The sequence below is a fragment of the Macrobrachium rosenbergii genome, chromosome 47 (genome assembly GCF_040412425.1).
Source record: "Macrobrachium rosenbergii isolate ZJJX-2024 chromosome 47, ASM4041242v1, whole genome shotgun sequence".
NCBI lineage: Eukaryota > Metazoa > Arthropoda > Malacostraca > Decapoda > Palaemonidae > Macrobrachium > Macrobrachium rosenbergii.
This window is the reverse complement of record NC_089787.1, coordinates 25,575,389-25,595,276: the sequence shown is the minus strand read 5'-3', so window position 1 is coordinate 25,595,276 and position 19,888 is coordinate 25,575,389. Positions and strand designations below refer to the sequence as shown.

Here is a 19,888-nt window from a genome sequence, read left to right as displayed (position 1 = left end):
CCTCCTAATTTTGACAAAAAGAAGTGAAAGAAGGGAATGTAATCTACTCTACAGTAATTCCATAAGAGGTTTGACAGTGAAATTTATTTATGATTTTGAGAGTAATGTATAGTTTTCAATTTTTTCTTCTGTAGGCGAAGAATCCATTGGAACAGGTGTAGGCCTGGCTAATGAGATGCATGATGAAGAACTATTAAGTCCATGGCTAATGCTGATTGCTGGTGGAGCAGGACTAGGTGGACTACTACTCCTTGCTTTGAGTGCCTTGTTGATACATAAGTTAGTTCAGACACGTCATGGATACTCCACACCAAATAATCAGGTTAGAGTGCAACGTCTTTCATTCATTTTACTTTAGCCTGTGCCTTTTAATATGAATGTTTTAACCTTTACTCTTCTAGGACTTGGGATGATTTTGAAGTTCACTGGAGTCCTTTACCAGACAAAAATGAATAAAGCCCTCATCCTTTGCCCTGATTCATGTTTTACTGTTGTTATTGATGCTGTTGGCAAGAATGGCTGTGATACAAGATTTCTTGAACTGTATAGCAGTCATAATGGATTTTCTTAGATAATTAAAAGCAACAAATTCATAAAAAATCTTTTGCAACTAAGGAAAATATTTACATTTTGAGGAACGTCAGTAGTCCATAATTGTAACAAACTGGTACCTGCTTATCTATATTGCTTATTTATTAGGAAATATTTCCCCACAGATTATATTCATCTCATATTTTATTTACAGGAGGCTGATATAGATTTAACTAAACTTCCAAGCAATTCTGCATATCATCAGACGTGTGCTCAGCTTAATCCCAAGCTTGAGAAACTGCAATATGATCGTAACAGTATAATTTATATTCGTGACCTTGGACAAGGGGCATTTGGCAGGGTATTTCAGGTATGTAAATGACAATAATTTTAATTGCTGTCCTTTTTAAGCAGTAATTACTATTAATCTCTTAAATTTACATAGAAACTCAGTGCATCACCATTCATTTTGTTTGTAACATGAACCACTCTTAATTATGTTGGTTTACCTTAGTAAAACTGTGCTGACTTTAAACTTTGAAAAATTTATTATCAAAAGTTATCCCTGGATATCAGAGAGGTTGTATATGTTTCTTTGGGCAAATGAAACAGTATACAAACACCTATATTTTGATCAACTTAGCAAAGAAAAAATATAACTACCATAAATAAGGATATTTGGGTAAACATTTTTCCTACAGAAAATGTAGTATTCTGGAATTAGGAGGCAAAGGGTAAAGCTGTCCAGATGTACAAATGAATAACATTCTTGTGGTGCTTTAATTAAGAATTGAGCACTGTTGTGTAATACAGTAATACCTGTGATGTTGGATCCATTCTCAAGGTTCTCAATTTTACTATTTTTGGAAAAGAGAAGTACAGTAACTTGACAAGCATTAGGGTAGTATTCAGATGCTATGATTTGAAGAATTTCTTTTAGTTTATTGCTCTGTGGCAACAGTTGGCTCTTCCAGTTTAGCTGCTGCTGTTCTCTTCTTTTGTTGATTTTAGTTGACTTCTTTGTGCCGTTTAATGACTGCCAATGTTAACAGTCCTTCCTTCATGGAGACTGATTTGAATTGAACTTAACAGTCCTTCCTTCATGGAGACTGATGTTAATTGAACTATCTTCCTTTTGCTCCTAGTCAACCTAGATGTAACCCAGTACTGTCTACGGTTATCACCTTGTTTGTTTGCCTCTGTTTATCTTTTATAGTTGATGTCATTGATTGTTACTTACATAACATTTTCTCTCCAGACATCAGGAAAACTTGAAGCTTACCAGTTGTCCCTACTCAAGAAGCTCTTTACCATTGCAATTTGTCATGGCCTTTCTTCCTCATTTTTGTGGGAACACAGTGTTTCTGTTTACCTACATTTGTATGGTTTGGTGAAAATCTTATGGATTCCATGATCATCTATCCAGAGCTATTGTTTATTCACTTTGCTGCCATGATTGCTGTTTTCAGTAATGTTTTGAACCACAAGCAGCCATTCAGCTTCTTGAAGTTGCTCTTTCCCATCTGATGCTAACAAATCTGGGTTCTCTAAAACTAGAGAGGCATTAGGGTGTTGTTAATAAAGACTGTAGAAAAATCATGCCAAGACTTATTTAAATCATTTGTTTCTACCAAATTTATTGTCCAAACCATTTTATTGTAACAAATAAATGAAAGCCAGTCATCTGTCAACAGGAATGCTATTAGCAGCAGGAGGGTGATATAATAATTTTGCCTCCAGCCCAACTAAAAGATGAATGTATTTTCACACATAACATATCACTAGTTGCCATTAATAGGTACTTTTAAAGAGGCTCTCATAGATTGATTTACTCTTATCAGCAGTACTTAAAATTTTTGTTCACTGTTCACTAAATTTACAATATGAACATTTGTAAAGGATAAGATGATTCTCCAAATTCGTGGTTGACATTTTTGTAAAAATGTCATTTTTACGAGTTCCACTTTAAGTATAGAAATGAAAATCCCTGTCTTGGCATGTGTTGCAGACAGCGGTAGAACCTCTGCTGGTGTCCCTATACTCTAGATGCCTGTAGTTTTTATTTTTTTCAATATTTATGATGCTTACTCAGCAATGATCTCATATCAAGCATAGCTGTCCTTGCAACTTGAGTAATAAGGCCTTATGAAGACCTTGTTTGCCTCTATACCAAAATTAGTAATGTTATTTGTATAGTTTTTACAGTATTACTCATCAGATTTTAAATGCTTATTATGTGAAACACACAACTCAGTATGAGCCAGAATAGCCTTATGGTATATATATCAGTTTTGGAACTGTAGGCAATTTACCATTAGTATTTGTGAACCATTGTGGTTGTTGCTGTTAGAGCTATAAAACTGAGATTACATATTAGTGCATAATAGAAACTTGTGACTCCCTAGTTTGATTGTCGAAAATTTCTAAGTAGAGAGAGTTAAGGATATATTTAAAACAAAATTTAAAACAATTTTAGAGTACAGCACTGTTTTATTTTTATTTATTATAAACAATCATATTGTTTAAAGCATTCTTTGCATGTACAAACCACTGCCTTAGCCTTATATGTGGTGCTTCAGTATAAAGTGGCTGACATCTCCTCTAGCACCAAGAACCTACCTTTAGCCTACCCCACCATGCCTCAGAACTCAGGGGAAAAAAAACTAGGAGGTTGGAGACATTCAATGTATGTATTGTATTTATGAAACAAAATTTATCAGTAATATTTATGGTGTCCATATCAAACAAATTATTGCATTTGATGGTAATAGGCTGTATATCTACTTAGACAGGCAATGATGAATTGAATAGACTCTAGTGATGGCAAAGTCAGTAAGTCTGCTCAACCAAAGGCAATTGGAGACTGACTTTGTGTTCTTGATTCTGTAGCCAAGAAGAAAAATCCTTACTGTTAGGGTCTCGTCAAGTAAGATAGCAGCACCTGTTCATGGGTTCACCAGTTCCTCCCCACCATAAATCCCATTGAACTTTGAGTGAGCACCCTCCTTCTTCAAGAGTTACCATCAGTGTTCACTTGCTGGGAGGTTGGACATCTGCGATAGGTACAGTTGACACTGGGCTCCCTGAGTGTACTCAAGAACCAGTATCTCCCCATTTCTTCTGAGAGACAATGACTGCCCTGGACTCTTTCCCTGTTCATACTGAGGTAGGCAGAGAGTCAGCGTACCTTCTTGATCCAAGAGTGCATGATCCATAAATTGTACCTTTGCAGACGTAGGGTTACGTAACAGATCACTCCATTTTTATACCACTGGATATAGCAGCAAGCCACTTGCATAAGATCATGCAGACACTTGGGATGTTCCTGTTTTGGTTAAGACTCCCTATGCATGCATGCATGCATAATAGCCTGCATGAATATTCATGTATAGCCTCTGCTACTTCAAACATCCCAAGCTTCTGCATAATCTTACACATGCATCTTGCCACTATATCCTGTGGCATTATAATGCAGTGAACTGTCATTCATGAACCCAATTTCTGTACTCACATGATACGGGGTATTTGCACACGCAGAACAAGAAGGTATTGCCAACTTTTCTCTGTGTACCTTGACAGAAATGCAAACAGTGAGAGTCCAGGGCAGTCCTTGAGTCTCAGAAGGAATGGGAAGACACTGGCTCAAAAGCAAACTCTGAGGACCAGTGTCAACCAATGCTCAAAGAAGGAAGGCATTCACTCGAGCCCAATGGGATTTCCTGTAAGAGGGTTTCTAAGATGTTTTACTGTATTCAGTGGCAGGAGAGGGGGCAGAAGAAGATTAGGAGCTTGATGAGGAGGAGGAGGAAGAAGATGCTTTTACTTGTTTTTCATTTGGCAGGTCCATGAGGGTTCCTTTCGTCACCAACAGTAGAGGATGTGGTTAAATGAGGCAGTAGCACCTTAGGTAGTACAGACTGTGCTCAATACTGCAGGGTATCTCCACAAACAAGACATAAGATGCATAACAGCAGGAAGAGCATCACTGAAAGATGGGTGGCTCAGAACACTGAGGGACGGTAACATTTTACAAGCACTCCAGCAACACTGCCAACAAAGCAGGGGTATAAGCCTCCAACCTTTTACAGTTGGTTTTTTTGGTGAGACATCAACTTGGGTTTAGAGTCAGTCATCAACCCATCTCAGTTGAACAAGTTTTGTGCTGTAGGCTTGATTCAGTGTGGAAACAACTCAATCCATGTTAGTCAATCAGAGAAGATAACTTTCATATTTTCAGTGAATCAAAGGATGCCCATCCATCCGTACTATGTGAAGTATGAAAGTTTTGTCTGCAAGGAACTTGACCAATTCAGTGCATTATGCTTCAGACTGAAAACTGTCCGTTAGGTGTTGATGTGTGTTTTCCCCTTTGTCTCGGTTACAATTATTCCTTGAAGAAGCTTATGCTTTTCAGGCAAGTCCATCAACACTCACTTGTTTGGCAACCAAAGCAGCACTGGTCAATTTCAAGTAATCTTCCCTCTTACCACGTGCCTTTGAATCAAGAGTGAGAGTGGGCCTTGCTTGGTGGCTGGACAGTTTGAATTTCTTACTGATGAAAGTTCTTTTGAACTCCCCACCTCTTGAAAGGTTTCTGCTCTTTGACACTTCAAAGGTGTAGGGGTGCACATGTGGGGGGTCTTCTGAATATCTGAGTAATGTTGCCGTTTGGTTAGCTGCCACATTCCATGATCATGTGATGGTCATTAAAGTCCTTTAGTGCTGATGAACAACATTACAATCATAGTGACAAACCTCATAAAGAGGGGAAGGATGAGCGCCCTTCACTTTTGCCAGTTAGTGGGGTTGAAGCATGAGTGGGTGGTACACCATGGGGTCTGCAAGTATATTGTTGGAATGTTGATCCACATATCAACTAAATCATCAGCATCCTTGTCCTCAAGGCTTCAGGCATTCTTGACTGCCTACATTGCTCTCAGTCTTTTTGGTACTTGAGGGAATCATTTCCTACAAAATGTGTCAGCACATTTAAAATGAGGGTTTGCATATGTGAAAAAATATAGCAACATTCCATACAACAAAACCAAAATTAAAGATAAAGGATATGTGATCTTACCTCTTCAACTAAGAATGCTTCTTGTACATACAGCATACCTTACTGGAGGCAGTAGTAAAGGTTCTTTGCAGCATCCATTTAGTAACAGTTACTTAAGTCTTTAAACTGTCATCCTCTCTCATCATTGATTTGTCTCCACTTTGTTGTCCAACTACTTTTACTTTTCGTCTTTCCTCTTTTATTTATTCCCACGTAGTTGTCCAACTGCAATTTTGTAGTGCTGTAACTTTCACCTCTCATTTAAATCCTTTTGGCAAGCCCTGCGAAAGTAAAGAAAGGACATCAGAACATACTGGTGTGCTTAAATGTAGAAAAATGCAGTTTTTTGTTGCAAGAGAAAAATTAAAAGCTATGGTTTGAGTTACTTTTGAAAGGTTATTTTATTTTACATATATGGTTGCCTTTGTCAAACAAAATATCCATCCTCACTTTTTACCAAGCCACCCTTTGCTCCAGCTGGATTTGATTACTGAGTATAGATTTGAACAATTACAGTAATACATAAACAAATTAAATATTGGCACTTGAGGAACAACTGTACTATACTTAACACAGTATTGCTGTGGAGCATTTAAAGAAAGCAAATTTAAATTTGTTTATATTTTATCTATTGTATTGTATTAATTATTGATGTTTCATTTTGTAATCTTGCAAAATAAAAACCTATTGAATATGAAAGTTATTTACACAGCCTTCTCAACAATTTCGAAACATTTAGATTACCCGACTACAGCCATTTTAATGGCAAATTCCAAAACAATGCTTCCCACAAAACAATCCTATAAGGAGAGCCATAAGTTCAACTTCACAGTTATTTTGTGATGTTTACAACAGCTAACAATATATAATGAAAAGCTAATGTAATATCAAGGACTAAACTAGTACTGTTTATGAGTTTAGGCTTTATTTCACAATATGTATTGCAATATGTAAGTAGTGTAATGAGTGAGTGAATTATTTATAAAATTTGGGCTATATGACGTGGCATTGTCATTGTATACAGTTATTCTACCTAACAAGAGAGGAGGCTGACTAATAATATATACTAACTGGTAAAACTGATGCCCTGTTATTTGATTATTATGATAGGTATGGATGAAAATAATACTAATCATACCTTTGCTTACTCGAAGTTCTTGTGAAAAAAAAAAAAAAAAAAAAAAAAAAAATGGGGAAGGGTCTCATGCAGATACTGAATTTATTGTTTGGTATTTATAATAAAACAAGGAACAAAGGCCATAGTTAACATAGTCATTTAAATGAAAAGGAAGAGAGTTTTTATGCATAATGGGATTTTGCATTTGATGTCAAGATATTGATATCATATGGCAGTGAGTGTTATTCCTTGAAGTGAGTGGAACCCGAAAAAACAACTTTCCGTTTGTGATTAAAGCCCAGTGCATTGTAAAAATGAGTGTTTGCAAATTTTAATTCAAAGCTTTAGAATAAATAAATAAATAAAAGTAATGTCAACCTATTAGTAACTGTAGATGTTATGATGATGCTATGTTACAACTCATTATTGTTCTGCATTAGGCATAATCTATATACAGTAATGTACAGCTGTACAGTAAACCTGTACAAAATATATAAAATGCTAAATTAGTGCTGTACATCACAGAATTGTTTATATTGGCTACTTACAGTGTAAGTATAGTCACACTCTTTTAATGCTTGAGGAAACTTTTGGCTCAACAGTAATCCTTTTTTCTTTTCCAGGGTAGAGCACCTGGTCTGGTACCTGGGGAGGAGCTGACAATGGTTGCTGTCAAAGTACTGAAAGAGGAAGCATCTGAAGATATGTTGGGTGATTTTGAAAGAGAGGCCTGTATTCTTGCAGAGTTCGATCACCCAAACATAGTTAGACTACTTGGTGTCTGCGCTGTTGGAAGGCCTATGTGTCTTCTTTTCGAATACATGGGCCGTGGAGATTTAAATGAGTTTTTAAGGTCATGTTCTCCAACAAATTATATTGTGAGGTCATCTAATGGAGATACATTTAGTGACACAAAACTCAATTATAAGGATATGTTATGGATCGCTACACAGATTGCAGCTGGAATGGTCTATTTGTCTGATCGTAAATTTGTGCACCGTGACCTTGCAACACGAAATTGTCTAATTGGAGAGGATATGACAGTTAAGATTGCGGACTTTGGGTTATCACAAAAGATTTATATTGCCGATTACTACCGTGGTGATGACAGTGATGCAATACCCATACGATGGATGCCTCTGGAGAGCATTTTATATAATAAATATACTGTGGAAAGTGATGTGTGGGCATTTGGGGTGTGTTTATGGGAAATATTTTCTTTTGCATTACAGCCTTATTATGGAATGACTCATGAAGAGGTGGTATGTTTTTTGAAGGAAGGTGGTATCCTATCATGCCCAGAACACTGTCCACCAGAGACCTTTGGAATCATGACGTGGTGTTGGCAACGTCGTCCCCACGATAGACCCTCATTCCCCATTATACATAAGGCATTAACAGACTTAGCTGCTGGGCGTCCAGTGAGTGTTCCATTCCCGCCTCCTAGTTCTGCCATGTCAAGCTCAGCTCCTGCCACCCCCCGCCCATGCTCCTGTGCGCCAGAACCTAGTGTTCAGCAAGTATGAAAAGCACATTAATTGAACTCTCATTGTATATAGGTAGATTGTATAGTGAAGTGAATCTCATTAAGCGATTTTAAAATTTGATGACATTAGATATTAAATATTGGCCAGTATTTGTATGAATTTCAATTTATATTAGTTTTCATGCATTTAAAAACTAAGTTACTTTTTACCTTTTTATATTTATATTAATTTTTTTTATACTTGTATCTTGATCCAGGCATTTTCTGTTATTTTACAATAATGATGTGTAATGACATTGTTTTGTGAAAGCACAAACTTCTATGTAAGGTACTGGCATGTAAATTAAACTGTGTGTACTGTAAATATTATACTACTGATAGTGGTTTTTAAGGCAGCTTTGTTTAACACTGATTTGTTAAATTGGCATTTAGAAGTTTTATATAGGATTTGAAAATTACATTTTTCTTTTTATATGCTTTGAAAAGGAGTATGAATGAATGTTTTCCAAAATTTTTTTATTCATATGAAAGTGTTTCAGTATGTTGTGTATGAAGGAGTTAATAACCAGAACTTGCAGCACTTGAATGTATGATTATACATTTGTATTTCCTGAGGAGTAGTTTTAAAAGTAACATACTGGGAACAACTGAACAAACGAGACTAGGTAATTCAAAAAGAAAAAAAAAAAAGTGAAGCATTTTGAATTTTAGTATTTAACATTCAGTTGACATTTGCCAAGTTATCAAAAACTCTACTTTTTATACTGGAATTACTTTTCCTCGGTTTTAATTACAAGTCATTTTTATGCTCAGCAGAAAAGGCATCACTGAAAAATCAACAGAGGCAATATGGAATTTGTCTGAGTTATTATATCCATTTTTATAAAACTGATATAACAGTGAGGATTTTACCATTACGTCTCAAGCTAGAATAATTATAAAATGACACAGTAATGGATTTAGCAGCTCAAATTAAATATTGCAACAATTTACACTGAAGAGCATTTTGTATTGTGTTCCTTTTTTGTTTAGCAGCCCACTGAATGACTGGCATCATGTAGCCATTTTCATGAAGTTTATGACAAATAAAAAAGCATTTGAGTACAGTATCTAAGTAAATGAATGACTGTTACAAAGAAAAGAATTACAACAGATGCAACATGCACAACTTAACCTCTCCAAAAAGGGTCTAAAGTACAGATGACAAAACTGTAATTTTGATTTTCCCCAGATTGCATCTGAAAATTCTTGATAGACGGAGGGAGGCATATGATTCAAGTTTGTAACAGTTTCTGCATTATTACATGCAACATATTAACTGTCACATTTTGTTAATATAAGAATGCTTATGTGGCAAATGAAAATGGTTAAGAGGTTACTGTATTGATTTTATAGGTCCTGTACCGGTGGCGGGTATATGACGCAACAAGAAATTAGAGGAAAAGAAACACTATAGAACATATTTGAAAATATACAAAAAATGGAAAAAGGAATTCAGTGGCAAAGAAATTTAAACAAATTTCTTACAAAAAACTGAAATGGTTGTAATGAGGTAGTGTGTTCACATACAGCATAACTAGAGCACAAAGCAATACAATATACAGATATTTGATACATTTAGAATTTTTTATCACAGAGAAAGTATGAAAATGAGTGCTTAAAACCTTGAAAGGAAAAAGCTGACAGTCTACATAGCAGCAAGGAGGAAAATTAAATATGTAATGGATATATAAAAGTTAGTGAAAGCTAATTTCATCTACCACAATAAAATCAGAAGTAAGAACACTAAGAAAATTACGGAATACTGTACTGCTCAGTATATTCCCAGCAAACATAAGGAATGCTATTATAATCACAATTAAGAATCTCAGATAAGTTAAGGTCACAGTACTCTGTCAGCAGACTAGGCTATAAATATTACAGGTAGAAGTAACAAGTTCCTATAGTATAACCTACATGAAAAAAAAAAAAAACAACAAATCCTGCATATAAAATGCATTGTGGGTGTTTAGTACATCACTTCCTTTGTACCAGTCATGGTTTGCAAAGTTTGACTAGTCCATGGTCTGACAAAGCCATTATGTAGGTAATGGAATCAAAAGATACTGCAGCATTTTTTAAGTTAAATAAGGTTCCCAAGATATTTTCTTAGCAGGCAGTGGTATTAAAGAAGTGCTTATAAACAAGACACATGTGGATCTTCATAAAGAAGAGAAAAATAAAAGTCCCTAAAAATGTAACTATAAAAAAAACCATTTACCAAACGATCTATTTGGAGAGTGAACACTTTCCTAAAAATCACACACACATATACATACTATAAAATTGAAAAATATTAACTGTAAAGGTTCACCAACAGTCAGTATAAGTGAAACACACTATATTCAAGATATGTTTGCTTTCAGTAGTTATGGAAGAACTGTTCTAATAAAGCCACTGAAATGCAAGAGAATAGTGTTTGAAATATGTGGATTCTGTATGGTGCACATCAAACAAAAGGCTCTAAGAGCATTGTAAAAATTATTGCATATTTTTTTTCAGAAGCAAGTGAAGAGCTAAAACCCATAAATAATGTGCTGAAAAGTTCAGGACAGTATTGAAATTACTTTTGTTATTTTATAAGAGAATTTCTATAGATGTGTCATATTTATCTGAATTTCCAGGTATTTCAAACTCTTCAGGAATCTTGTTTGGTTTTGATAATTCCTCAACAAGAAACATTCCTACTTCATATAAAGTCCATCTCAGTTTTTGACTGCATTTATGGTATGTTCTGGAACTGTATTGCACAATGGAACAATATTTAAGAGATGATGTTGAGAAAAAATTTTTCAGTTGTAAGTACTGTAATTTTATTGCTTCTTGTAAGTTTTCTAGTCCTTTATTTCTCTTTGTTTGGGAAAATTAGGTAACATACAGTTGTAAGATGCCTTCCAAACTTCAGGGGTTTATTTTTGTAAGTACATGTAAGACCACATTGCATGGTAACACAATATTATTAAGAAAAGTCTTGTTACCTTTTCTCACACACTAGGAGATAACACATTATTTTCTTCCCTTGTTGGATTTATTCTTGAATTGCAGTCAAAACACAGCATTCCACATTAAAAGGGACCAGCAGCTGGTAGGTGGTAAATTAAGGTATGTGCACATTTGGAACACAATAGAATATATAGCAATTGTTGAGTTTCATGAGTGTTGTGATGTTTGGGTTATTTATTCAAGGTGAAATCAATTGACGAACAGGTCAGTGTTTACATTGTATTACGTTTTTGTAACAATTTCTTGGATTCGCTTTTGCTTGAGCTTTGAACAGCATTTCACATATTGCCGGCCTGACTACATCATTAATGCAATTCCTAAAACTGAAGATTAAGGAAAATTAGGTTTAGGACCAAAGGTGGTGTCATCATTTTTCAAATATATGTATTGTCTGTTGTAAATTACTTTTTCTGCCAAAGCTCCTTTAAGTGAAAAGATAAAAAAAAAAAGGGGTTGACTTGATATTTTATACCTTCTGAAAAAATTTTGATATAGTGTTTATAAGAAAATGCATAAAGCCCCTTAAAGGAAAATTACTTTAGAAGCATTTGTGTCATCCATATTTGATATGATATATTGTCTGGCTGTAATACTGTACTGTTACATCTTTTAAAATTTATTGTCATCATCAATCTAAAATAATTTGTCATGGAAGAGAACTTTGTGCCAAACTACCTTGTGGTTATTTAAACTATTTTTGAAAATAACGAAAAAAAAAAAACATGAATGACATGATTTGCAGTTTTATATGTGTAAATTTTCTTGGATGTTGTGAATAGCTTACAGTAATTGATCTGCTTCGGAATGGTGAAGACTGCATAAAAATTTGATTTCATTGTGATTTGCATTTTTGATGTGTGTAACTACTGTATATACAATACTTGAATGCCTCCCTAAGCAGGCTTTTGGGATGTACTGACATGTCTTAAGAAAATGATCAATCATGTTTTCTAAAGGTTTCAAGGGAGCTTAGCACTTACTGTGGTTAGTCTGTCTATGAACGTAAGTGCTCATTCCTTTCACCAAGGTAATGGTACGGTACACTTGAGATTTTGTGTGGGAATCAGTAGAATATTAAAAATTAAGTTGCAAAAAAACTAAATCATTGCTATGTACAAATCAGTGTCAGTGTGGAGTATTTTTGTATGCTAATTTATTGTTTATATGATTAATGTAATTTATACACACACCCATATTATACCCAGAGTACTAATGTATACTTGGGTATACATGCAAGTGACTCATGTCAAATAATGTCTAATAAGCAGAAGTTCCCAATAATTTACACTAGTCAGAACATTTTCATAGCGGAACCAATTTTTTGTTTAATGTTGAAATTTAGATTTAGTATACTGGATATTTTTTACCGGAAAATTTTTGTGTCAAAGATTTATACGTCCAGCTTGGTTCTGTAACATTCCAACCTTCAGCAATACATTTCTTAAATTTATACTAAAGTTTCTCTATCCTTTTGAATCGTCACCACCTTCGCTCTTGAAGGAAGTTCTCTTATATCCTAGGGCAAGTGAATTTATTTTACATTCAATAATACATGTACTATAATGTACCAAGGCCTTTCGGAAGTTACTAATCAATAGTATAAATTAGTACAGTATAAAGTAATCCAATTATTAGTATGTTTCATGTAAGCAAGAAGCCTGACTTTTAACTACTGTAATTAATTACAAAGCAGCTCTTGTAATACTCATCAAAGAATCGTAGCCAAAATGTATCATCAAAGAATCGTAGCCAAAATGTATGATATATATATAAAGGATGACAGAGAAGTTAAAATGTTGAAAAAATACATTAAGTTGTGTGTTTTCACAGAAGAGCCTTGTCCATATTATGTTCGTAATTAAACTACAGCTATTCGATATTGGGAATGAGAAATATATATGAGATAAATCTAAAATGCATGCTTCAGGGCAACAAATGCATGTAACACAAAATACCTCAAGGGTTTTATTGGATAAAGGAATTAAGTCCATTTATCCAACACATTTAATCTTCTTGGCTGAATAGAAGCCTTGACAGTTTAGACAAGAGTTGACGAACATTTCATCTATAATTTTCCTGGCTAGTGACTTAATCAATATCTACCAGGTAAAGATACAAGACTTAGGGTGCTATTTCTCACAAAACCAATAATCAAGGAAGCATGAGCTGGGGGTATGAAAATTTCCATTTCAACCATTACAGGTACGAGTAGCAAATACGAATAGAAAATTAAAATTTAAGGTTTCAAAAGCTGGGACTAAATGGAAACCCCTTCACTGGTTACACTGTGGTTTCAGTGATTAAGTTGAGCTTTTGTGTATAACGTTCTGCTGATGACACAATAAAACCGTTGCATAGATAAACTTTAAATCATTAATGGGAAGCCACTGAACATGTGGATGTAAATGAACCATAATAATCCTTTGATCTATTAAAATTTATCTGATGATGTAGAGTTTTTCCAGGAATGAAAAATTCATGACATATTTCACCATTATTTGTCACTGTGGAAAAGGACTCCCAAGAAATTTTGAAATGCAACATAGGGGACAAGGAGTTGTGTGTTCTCCCAAAGAATGACAAGTTTCCCTAATGTATAAGAGAAGAAGTGTAAAGAATAGTCAAGCTTCCCAGTTACCAATATTCATGTTGTCTGAACACTATCACCGCTTTTAGAATAGCAATGAAAATAACGCTTGACATTCAAATAAATGCAATAAAATATTAAATGAACCATGGAAGGGTTAACTGACTTAAATATAAATGAATGAATTATGAAATTAAGGTTATAAAAGGCAAGCACTGGGCATTTTCAGTGCTTAAGAAAGAAAATACATGAATTTGGAACAGACATGCATTCTTTTGAAATTAGCTGAAAGGCTACTTACACGACAAACAAGAATAAAATGCCTCTATATGGAAAAAAGAATAAGTATGGGAAACAAACATGAACAGATCACATTAATAACAAGATATGGTCTTCATTTAAAAATGCTTAATCAAAATAAACTTTGGCAAAGAAAAGGTCCTAAAATTCTTGAGGACTGCCAAGCTTTCCCAGTACTGAAATCCACATAAACAAAATAAAATTATCAAAAATAAGGACTGTCCTTAGCCACAAAATTTGTAGGGGAAAAAGCGTAATAAAGATAATGAGAGGCAGAATTTCACACCGGCCTTTTGCGCTAGAGGCAATGTTGATGATGACTGTGATGAAAATAATAGTTTAATAAATCATTGAAGGAAATTGGAACAACTTCTTTGTTAAAAATACATCCATGTAATACACGACATCCAAAATCTAATCCGTCCCTATGAAAAAGAAACAAAGCGAATTTTCCATTTTCTATCGTGGATTTCCGAGTCTGAAAAAACCACAGACTTCTTATAAAAAGGCTATACACAAATTATACTTGGTTAAGCAAAACGGTGTCAAAGTGGGCTAAGACTACTTTCAACTGTCAGATGGCTTTGTTAGATTTAAGATAAGGGGAAAAAACTTTGGAAAGAACTGAATATATTCTTTGGAAAGGTCGATGAAATGCTCAGTTACAAAGTCCTCTGAGGCTTCCTATCCAGCTCCATATAATATATAGAAAGTGTGAAACTACTTAATCCTACACCTATAAAATAGATGTGGTCCAATTTAAATGATTAAGCTCTAAACATATAGAGAAAAGTTTGGAGGAGCACTGGACAATTTGGAAGAAGGTTGGTCATCACTGAAACCTTTTACTGTTTCTAAGTTTCGAATTCCTTTAAAATGAGATTTTTTCTGATTATGCCTTCCATACTGAAGAAAGGAAAAGTTTCCAGATTGTAGAAGGAAAAGGGTTAAAAAAAAAAAAAAAAAGCACTTGCCGGAATTGCATACCTAAAACGGAGTCGTTAATGGATGGATGTTTCGTTCTATATGAGCAATGGCAGAGAAGCATAGTCAAAATAGCAGAGTAAAAAATTAAAATAAAATTAGCACCATAACCAGTAGCAGATGTTTTGTGACGTGCGAGAATCGAAAGAAAAAAAAAAGCAAAAACGAAATACCCGGAAAGTTTTGTAATGAATCAGTTCAAAATTACCTTCCGGGATGGTGTCAAACTTTCGAGATGGTGTCAAACATACAAAATCATGTATATCATATATATCAAGCCTATAAAATCAACATTAATGACTCCACTTATCAGTAACGACGTGTCAGAAGTGTCGGCACTCGAGACGGAATTTATGGACTTAATAGAAAATTTCCATAGAAAATTTGCAATTATAAATAAAGGCAATTCCAGAAACCACCCTACCATATCAAAGAAGGGGAAAAGGAGAGGCAGTTAAAAGTTCAGCCCTTGAACATTATTTAGCTTAAGGTTATTCTCCATTCACGGAGATAAACGTCTAGATAACTGCATTGTTTGGCTTATACAGTGACAGACTAATGACTTTGTGGTAGCTTTTGTCTTCATCGTAATGGAAACAGAACTGGTAGGAATTTGTCATTTAGTTTGTTAATATTTTTCAGGATTCATAAGTTTTCAAAAATGTCCAGGAGTTGGGGGTACTTCCACCATAAGCAAACGTTAGCGATTGAGAACACCACTTCCACGATTAGATTTTATTTTTAATGCCATTTCGTTATCTTATACCTCAACTGAAGTCATTATGTATACTGGGATTACAAGGAACTCCGTTTTGACACTTGGAATATTCGTGAAATGGATATGTATACTTTTTTCCTTTTGTATCTCTCCAATCTCAGCATACCTGTCGTCATGCTATACATGGACACAATGTGTGAAGGAGGAAACTGGTGTATCTTTTCACTTTAGATGTAGAAGAAAATCTAAGAAATTATTAGGTGAACAAAGCTTGTCATGCCATAATTAAATCGACATACAGATAGGCAATGTCTCACATCTGCATTTGAACACATTTTGTAAACTGTGTGAATGAATCACAGACGCCCAAGTTACGTATGGCGAGAAAGAGGGATGCTAGGTTGAGACAGCTGGGTAGTAGTAGTAGTAAGTAGTAGTAGCAGAAGGTATATATGCGTGTCTGTATATGTTGAGCATCAAGTCCTGGGTATGGGGTGGCACCGTGCCAATCCCAGTTGTGGGAGGCGAATTAAAGCGGGCCCATTGATGGATTAATAAATCGAGGAATTTCTGCGTTCGTCGTCGAGAAAGCATTCGTGGGACATTAGGACTAATCGCAGTTATAAATGGCACACAGGACCAGGGGAATAAACGAGAGGAAAGAACTAACCTAAGGTCATTAAGGAGGGCCTTGAGAGTGATGAGAGGTGCGTAGGTAGAGACACACTCACACACACAAGGGGAGGGGCCGGGCAGAAGACACAGACGCAGTGTTGCTTGCGTTGGCCAAGAGGCGGCAGTAAAAGTTCTCCCGACCACCCATCGCCGCCTGTAACCGTTAGTCTCGATAGTTTACGAAGGAGTTTTGGTATGGAACCTGTACCCGTATTGAGACGTAGCCTGGATACTTACGAAGGTTATTCTAAAACGTGACGTGAAATAAAACTGGGACTTACGCGTCCGGTACTGAAAAATGTGAATTACAAAGTGGCGTTCCATCAGTGTTAAAAGAAGTTTGTCTCTCATTTTAATCGAAGAAGCTCATTCTAGCTGATGCAGTGACTGTATCCGAGTGTAATAATAATAGTTTTATGTAAAGAGTGAGAGGAAAACTATCTTAAAAGATGGTCGAGAGAGGACGAGCTTCTCAAAGGTCTCACGGGATGGCCTCCCAAAGATCCTACGGGACCTCCTCCTCGTCCTCCCAGGATTCGAGAACGCGCTGCAAGAACTGCTACCGCAAATTCATCTCCTTCATGTGCACGCAGGTAGGAGTGGGCGGCCTCGTCGTCTCTTACGCCATCATGGGGGCGTTCGCTTTCAAAGCCATCGAGGAGAAACCCGAGAAGTGGATGACCAACAGAACGTCCCTCATCCACAACGACACGATCAAAAAGCTGTGGAATTTCACAGAACACCTCAACGTCCTGCACAAGGACCGGTGGTACGAGGACGTCAACAACACGCTCTTCAACTTCCAGGAGAAGATCGTCTACGTGGTCAGGAAGGAGCGTTACGACGGACGCTCCCACACGGAGGTCTGGACCTTCCCGGCCTCGCTCATGTTCTGCTTGAGCGTCTTCACGATGATCGGCTACGGCCACATGACCCCGAGGACCCAGTGGGGAAAGATAGCCACCATCTTGTACGCGGTTCTGGGGATACCCCTCTACATCGTCTACTTCATGGGCATGGGGCGGGTCTTCGCCAAGTCCTTCAAGTTCCTGTACCGCGCGATGTACAGATGCATCAAGACGAAGAACAAGAACGTGGAGGAGGGCGAGATGACCGAGGAGCAGTGGGAGGAGCCCATCATAGTCCCATCAACCGCCTGCATGTGGGTCATGGTCTTCTACATGCTGACGGGGACGATCATGTTCGCCGAGTGGGAGGGCTGGTCGTACCTCAACTCCTGCTACTTCTCGTTCACGTCCCTGGCCAAGATAGGCATCGGGGACTTCGTCCCTGGGACGGGCGAGGCCACGGAGGACAGCCAGACGAAGCTCATCATCAACTTCATGTACCTCCTCATAGGGATGGGCCTCATCGCCATGTGCTACACCCTCATGAAGGAGGAGATTATGCTCAAGCTTAGGGAACTCAAGCAGGACTTCAAAGAGAAGCTGTTCTTCTGCGGGGTCAAGCTGGGGCTGTACGTCGACGAGCAGATGTACCCAGAACCGCCCCGTCAGCACATGCACGAGCGTACGAAGTCCATGAGAAAGTCTGTCAGACGAAGGTAGAGGTCTGTCAGAGGGTTAGACGGAACCGAATTCATTTTCCACGGCGCCGGTTACGTGCTGCCAAAAGTGATAAACTTGAGCATGTGGTTGTTTCAGCGTCAGCTTTGTGGGAAGATGCCGAAGCGTAGAATTGAGAAAAGGGGAGATAAATGACAGATGCGGAGCAGATGAACAAATAATTCAGAATACATTTTTCTAAAGAAAGGAAGAAAAAAAAAAAAAAAACACATCAACCCACCCAACGCATAACTTCTCCCAACAACAACCAAGTCTGCAAAATGGAAAAACAACCTTTAGGGAGTTGTGTAAAAAAAAGACTAATGTTCTGTGTAAAAGACTTTTTTTCTCTCTCTTGACCAATGAACACTTGAGGTGGCAGTACTGGGAGAGGAATTTCGAGATGATAATTCAAGGTGGGTGTGGATGTGCCAAGTTTCATAGTGGGAGCTATGGGCAGCTCCAACACGGCACCCCCCCCCCCTCCCCCCAAAACCTCACCCTTCCCCCAGGTACCCCAGACGTCGATTGTACCTTGAGAAAAGTTTAGTGAGATTTTGTGCACGACTCAAAATACAGTTATGAAATACAGTTACGAACTATTCGAGACTTTCCTGTATTAATGGCGTTGGTTTTGAGCAATACTTGAAAAACCTAAGAGTTGGAACACTTGACAAGGAAAAATGGCGTGGCTGAAATGTAAAGAAATGTAAATGATCTAGAAGGTGAATGCTATGGTTGCGAAAAACACGAATTTAGATTAATGGAGACAGAATTGAACACAGAACGTCCATGCCAAATGTGTTGAACGCTGATACCGTCGAACACTATCCTTCTTTTAAAAGCTGAGAGCACAAAACATTTGCAAGGCTAAATGTTTAATTAGTGTAACAGTGAGTAGCTGTAAGGACGACAAATATTTAGTTTTAGCTTAGATTAATCAATTTTTTTAACAAAAGGTAGACAAGGACACAAGCTTTCGGAAACAAAAGTTTGCCAAATCTACGATAATTCTCTATTTTACCTACTTAAACTTTGTTTCTTCAGTACAAATCTGTCAAAAATTATTACTTCAAAATACTTTAATAAACGTACTTAAGAAGCTATTAACTTTTATTATCAATATCGCGAGGAGAAAATGTGATTTCCCTAAGGAGAGCTTAAAAGAATTTAAGAACATAAAGGCACTTTTTATGTAGTGGAGAGAGAGAGAGAGAGAGAGAGAGAGAGAGAGAGAGAGAGAGAGAGAGAGAGAGAGAGAGAGAGAGAGAGAGAGAGAAAGGAATTCCGTGCACCAAAGTCAAGCAGTTCGTGTTAGCTTTAAACTAACTTGAAAATAATCAAGGATGTTGAATATCGAAACAAAGTTTATCGGCTTCTTTTGAAATGGAAAATCGCAAATTGGCAGGTAATTGCAGGCTTCGAATCTAACTTATTAACTGAAAGGCCAAATGAATTTATTTATGACAGAATCTACTGTACAGATAAATTACTAAGCTTCTGATATACGTCAATTTGGATTTGAACAGTTTTAACAACACTGCGTAATTACTAGATTTATGCAGCTATAACAAAGTGGGGAAGGCCACAGCACATTTACAATTAAAATGATAATTAAAACCGTTACTTTTCCCCTCGGTTAAACGAAAATAAACTTCCTCCCGGTGAATCAGAGTAAGGACTAGCTTAAAAAAAAATATATATATAATGCTTTTCCCCCTTGAGTTTATTCTCGTCTGCCGTCCTCTGCCACTTTCTTCTCGAGATGTTTCACTTCTCTTGAGCTTTACAGAAAAAATGGAATACAGAAAGTGAGGACAGAAGAAG

General features: G+C 36.6%; 3 protein-coding genes across 8 annotated transcripts in view; 2 read left to right on the top strand and 1 right to left on the bottom strand.

Annotated features, from left to right (window-relative positions):
• The window catches only part of LOC136830680 (tyrosine-protein kinase transmembrane receptor Ror2-like), a 719,079-nt gene extending 706,397 nt beyond the window's left edge, over positions 1-12,682 (top strand). For 3 of the 4 annotated variants that reach the window (XM_067090360.1, XM_067090361.1, XM_067090359.1), the window contains 3 exons: positions 135-322; positions 746-901; positions 7,328-9,623. In XM_067090360.1, the coding sequence (XP_066946461.1) occupies positions 135-322; positions 746-901; positions 7,328-8,230 (1,247 nt within the window). In that variant the 3' untranslated portion in view covers positions 8,231-9,623. Of the gene's footprint in view, positions 1-134; positions 323-745; positions 902-7,327 lie in introns of all 4 variants that reach the window. The other variant, XM_067090362.1, reaches the window with a different exon arrangement.
• The window catches only part of ash2 (Set1/Ash2 histone methyltransferase complex subunit ash2), a 61,496-nt gene continuing 44,815 nt past the window's right edge, over positions 3,208-19,888 (bottom strand). For all 3 annotated transcript variants that reach the window (XM_067090372.1, XM_067090368.1, XM_067090371.1), the window contains exon 13: positions 3,208-5,868. In XM_067090372.1, coding sequence (XP_066946473.1) covers positions 5,849-5,868 — 20 coding nt within the window. In that variant the 3' untranslated portion in view covers positions 3,208-5,848. The remainder of the gene's footprint in view (positions 5,869-19,888) is intronic.
• LOC136830678 (TWiK family of potassium channels protein 18-like) lies at positions 15,923-19,165 on the top strand. The gene has a single exon (XM_067090311.1). It carries the CDS (start codon positions 16,946-16,948, stop codon positions 18,062-18,064), a length of 1,119 nt encoding a protein of 372 aa, XP_066946412.1. The 5' UTR covers positions 15,923-16,945; the 3' UTR covers positions 18,065-19,165.